Source organism: Gracilinanus agilis, chromosome 4 (assembly GCF_016433145.1).
Source record: "Gracilinanus agilis isolate LMUSP501 chromosome 4, AgileGrace, whole genome shotgun sequence".
Taxonomy (NCBI): Eukaryota; Metazoa; Chordata; class Mammalia; order Didelphimorphia; family Didelphidae; genus Gracilinanus; species Gracilinanus agilis.
This window is the reverse complement of record NC_058133.1, coordinates 502,154,648-502,157,817: the sequence shown is the minus strand read 5'-3', so window position 1 is coordinate 502,157,817 and position 3,170 is coordinate 502,154,648. Positions and strand designations below refer to the sequence as shown.

Sequence of the window (3,170 nt, the reverse complement as noted above, 5' to 3'; positions counted from 1 at the left end):
TCAAACGAATAAATCTCTTTTATTTATTTATTTTTTAAACCCTTGTACTTCGGTGTATTGTCTCATAGGTGGCAGATTGGTAAGGGTGGGCAATGGGGGTCAAGTGACTTGCCCAGGGTCACACAGCTGGGAAGTGGCTGAGGCTGGGTTTGAACCCAGGACCTCCTGTCTCTAGGCCTGACTCTCACTCCACTGAGCTACCCAGCTGCCCCCAATCTCTTTTATTTTTAAGCTAGCTATTAGAGTCATCATTCTTGACAAGGGCAGCCCGTCCAGATCCAGAGCTTTATCTTCCAGTTCTCCCACAACAAGTTTCACTGTTCACTTGCCTTTGGGTGGGCCCCTAAACCTCAGTTTCCCCACCTCCACCCAGCAGCAGCTTCGCTTGCTCTAGCATCTCTGAACCAACTTTAGACAGGAGAGCTGCACCAGAAGCCAAATCTCCTCTTCTCCCACAAGTAGCCTCCCCACCAGCCCAGAAGCACCACTTTAGGAATTAATGACTTCCTGAGACTAAGAGCAATAAAGAATCATATTAATGTCCTGCTTTAAGGGCTATAAAGTGCTGCACGAAATGAGTGGAAAGTGACTTTTGAGGGGGATGAAAGTTTCTGAGGAAGGAAGCTATTCAAATAAAAAAAAGAGCTACAATTTCTAGTGTGCCTTTATTTCTATGTTTGTTCAATCACTCTCTTTGTGACCCCATTTGGATTTTTCTTGGCAAAGATACTGGAATGATTTGCTACTTCCTTCTTCAGCTCATTTGAGAGATGAGAAAATTGAGGCAAACAGGGTTAAGTGACTTGCACAGAGTCACACAGCTAGTAAGTATCTGGGGCTAGATTTGAACTCAGGAAGCAGAGGCTTCCTGACTTTAGACCCAGCACTCTACCCACTGCACCACATACTGTCTCATTTGTTTCTCACAACAACTCTACTCATGGGGGAAGTGCTATTATTAGCCTCATGTTCTAGATAGGAAACAGAATCGGAGAGAGATGATATGACTTGCCCAAGGTCACATAGTTTGGGAGTGTTTGAGGCATGATTTGATTCCTGTACCTTTTACCCACTTTGCTACAAAGCTGGGAAGGGAGCCTTTTGGCAAAACCTCTCAAAAATGGAATAATTCCCTCTTCTCTGAGCTGAGAAAATTGGGCTTTCTGATAACATATCAGAAAGTGTCTAGTGAAAATATGCCGGTAGACCTTCTTCCAGCCCCATTAACCAAAGTTCAGTTTATTCCAATTCAATAGCCATTTATTAACAGTCAGGAGGAAAAGGCATTGGGCTGGAGTTGCAGATACAAGAACGGAAGGAGATAGAGGTCTTGACCTCGAGGGGCTTACATTCTAGGAAAAGGGATTCGATAAATACACAAATAATTATCATATAAGTTATAATACAAGAAGTTCACAGAAGTGAAGGTCTCTCCCCTCCCCCCATAAATGTTGTGATTCCACACCCTCAACCTATCCCGACTGCTCCTTCCTGGACCTCTATTCCATCATCTGTCAAATAAGAGCACTGGCCAAGGCCATTTCCAGCTCTGCCCTAGGTCTACGATTCGACCTCTGACAGTTGTTAGCTGTGTGACTACAGGCAAGTCACACTTCCTTTCTCCCTGCCTCAGTTTCCTAATCTGTTAAATGAATCACCCCCTTGCCCCTCTAATGATACTACAAACTATGAGGAGATAGCTTTCCAGGTCCCCCCAACTCCAAACTCCAGGTGCCCCACTAATGGATCTGTCCCAGGCAAAGCTCACTTAGGATCTGGCCCAAGAGCAAGGAATCTCTCCCTGATACCATTTGAATACCGCTCCAGGCACATCTGGAAGAGAGTGGAATCTAGTGTCTTGAATATTCTTTTTTCCATCCATTTTATTTTATTTTTAATTTCTATCCACTTAAAAAATGCTTTCCATCCATTTTCCATCTTATATTGTCTTCCAGTATGGAAACTCCTTCCACTGATGCAGGTGGCAATTTGCCTTAGAAAATTGCCTGGGGGGTACTTAGAAGCAGAGTGACTCCTCTGGGTCCCACAGCCTGTATGTGTCAGAGGTGGGACTTGAATCTGGGTCTTCCTGACCCTAAGCTTGGCCCTGCATTTATCTACGAGGCCGTGTTCTCTCTCGCTCACACAAGTCAATCAACAGACATTGGTTAGGTGGATGGCTCTGTGCCAGGCACTCGGCTAGGTGCCCAAGATGAATCAATGCACGGGGCTGGAAAAGCAGCTTTTGAATTGGGGCTCATCGAGCATTTCTGGGGAAAGGATTCCACCCTGGGGCCATTGGGAGCAGTAGAGAAGGCATCTCCACTACTGTGGACTACCTTGGATTCCTCCCAGCGAAATCCTCATCTGCCCTCCTACCCCGACCCCCGCCTCAGGACTGGAGCCATTGACTGCAGAGCCGAGGGTTAGGATGGAAAGACAGTCTACACTGCCGGCATACTTTACAAAGCAGAAAGCACTTTATATATGGTATTTTATTTGCTTGTGAGCAGAGAGGACATTAGCACTGGGAGGGATCTTAGAGATCAGCCAGGCAGGCCATAACTGGAGGCAGAGGACCTGGTTTGAATCCTGGCTCTGCCACCTAAGGGACATTGGCTGAGTCTCTCATCCTCAGATTCCTTCTCTCGGGGGTAGTAAATGGACATTTGGGAGCCTGGGAGATACAAATTACCGGCTGTTCATCCTGATTATGGCCTAGCTGAGAAGAAGAAAGGCCACCTCCTCCACTCCCCCAGGTAACTGGCCAGTAGATTCCACTCCTCCCTCCCCTCCTCACCCCCATCTAGCTATTTATGCTGGTGCTATTGGATGATGGAGTCCTGAGGGATTTTTTCAAGGCCTTTGGTCGAACCGTCATGGAGACCTTGGCCTTATTGGTGTCTATCATCTTCATGTAATCCTTGACCCACTGCTTTGTAGGATCAGCACAGATTTCTCGTTTTCCTTTGGTGATAAAGCTGTAGAGGAAGGAACAACAGATGATCAAAATCAGAAGAAAACTTGGAGATCTTCAAAGTCAAATAATCTAATTTCATAAAGGAGGAAGCAAGCAAGAAAAAGGAAGGAAAGGAAGAAAGAAAGAAAGAAAGAAAGAAAGAAAGAAAGAAAGAAAGAAAGAAAGAAAGAAAGAAAGAAAGAAAGAAAGA

The 3,170-nt window shown here is 45.5% G+C and overlaps 1 protein-coding gene across 1 annotated transcript in view; it reads right to left on the bottom strand.

Annotated features, from left to right (window-relative positions):
- Window positions 1-1,243: 1,243 nt before the first annotated feature.
- CCL24 (C-C motif chemokine ligand 24) overlaps window positions 1,244-3,170 on the bottom strand; it is a 7,321-nt gene continuing 5,394 nt past the window's right edge. The window contains exon 3 of the mRNA XM_044676432.1: window positions 1,244-2,981. Within this exon, the coding sequence (XP_044532367.1) occupies window positions 2,807-2,981 (175 nt within the window). The 3' untranslated portion in view covers window positions 1,244-2,806. The remainder of the gene's footprint in view (window positions 2,982-3,170) is intronic.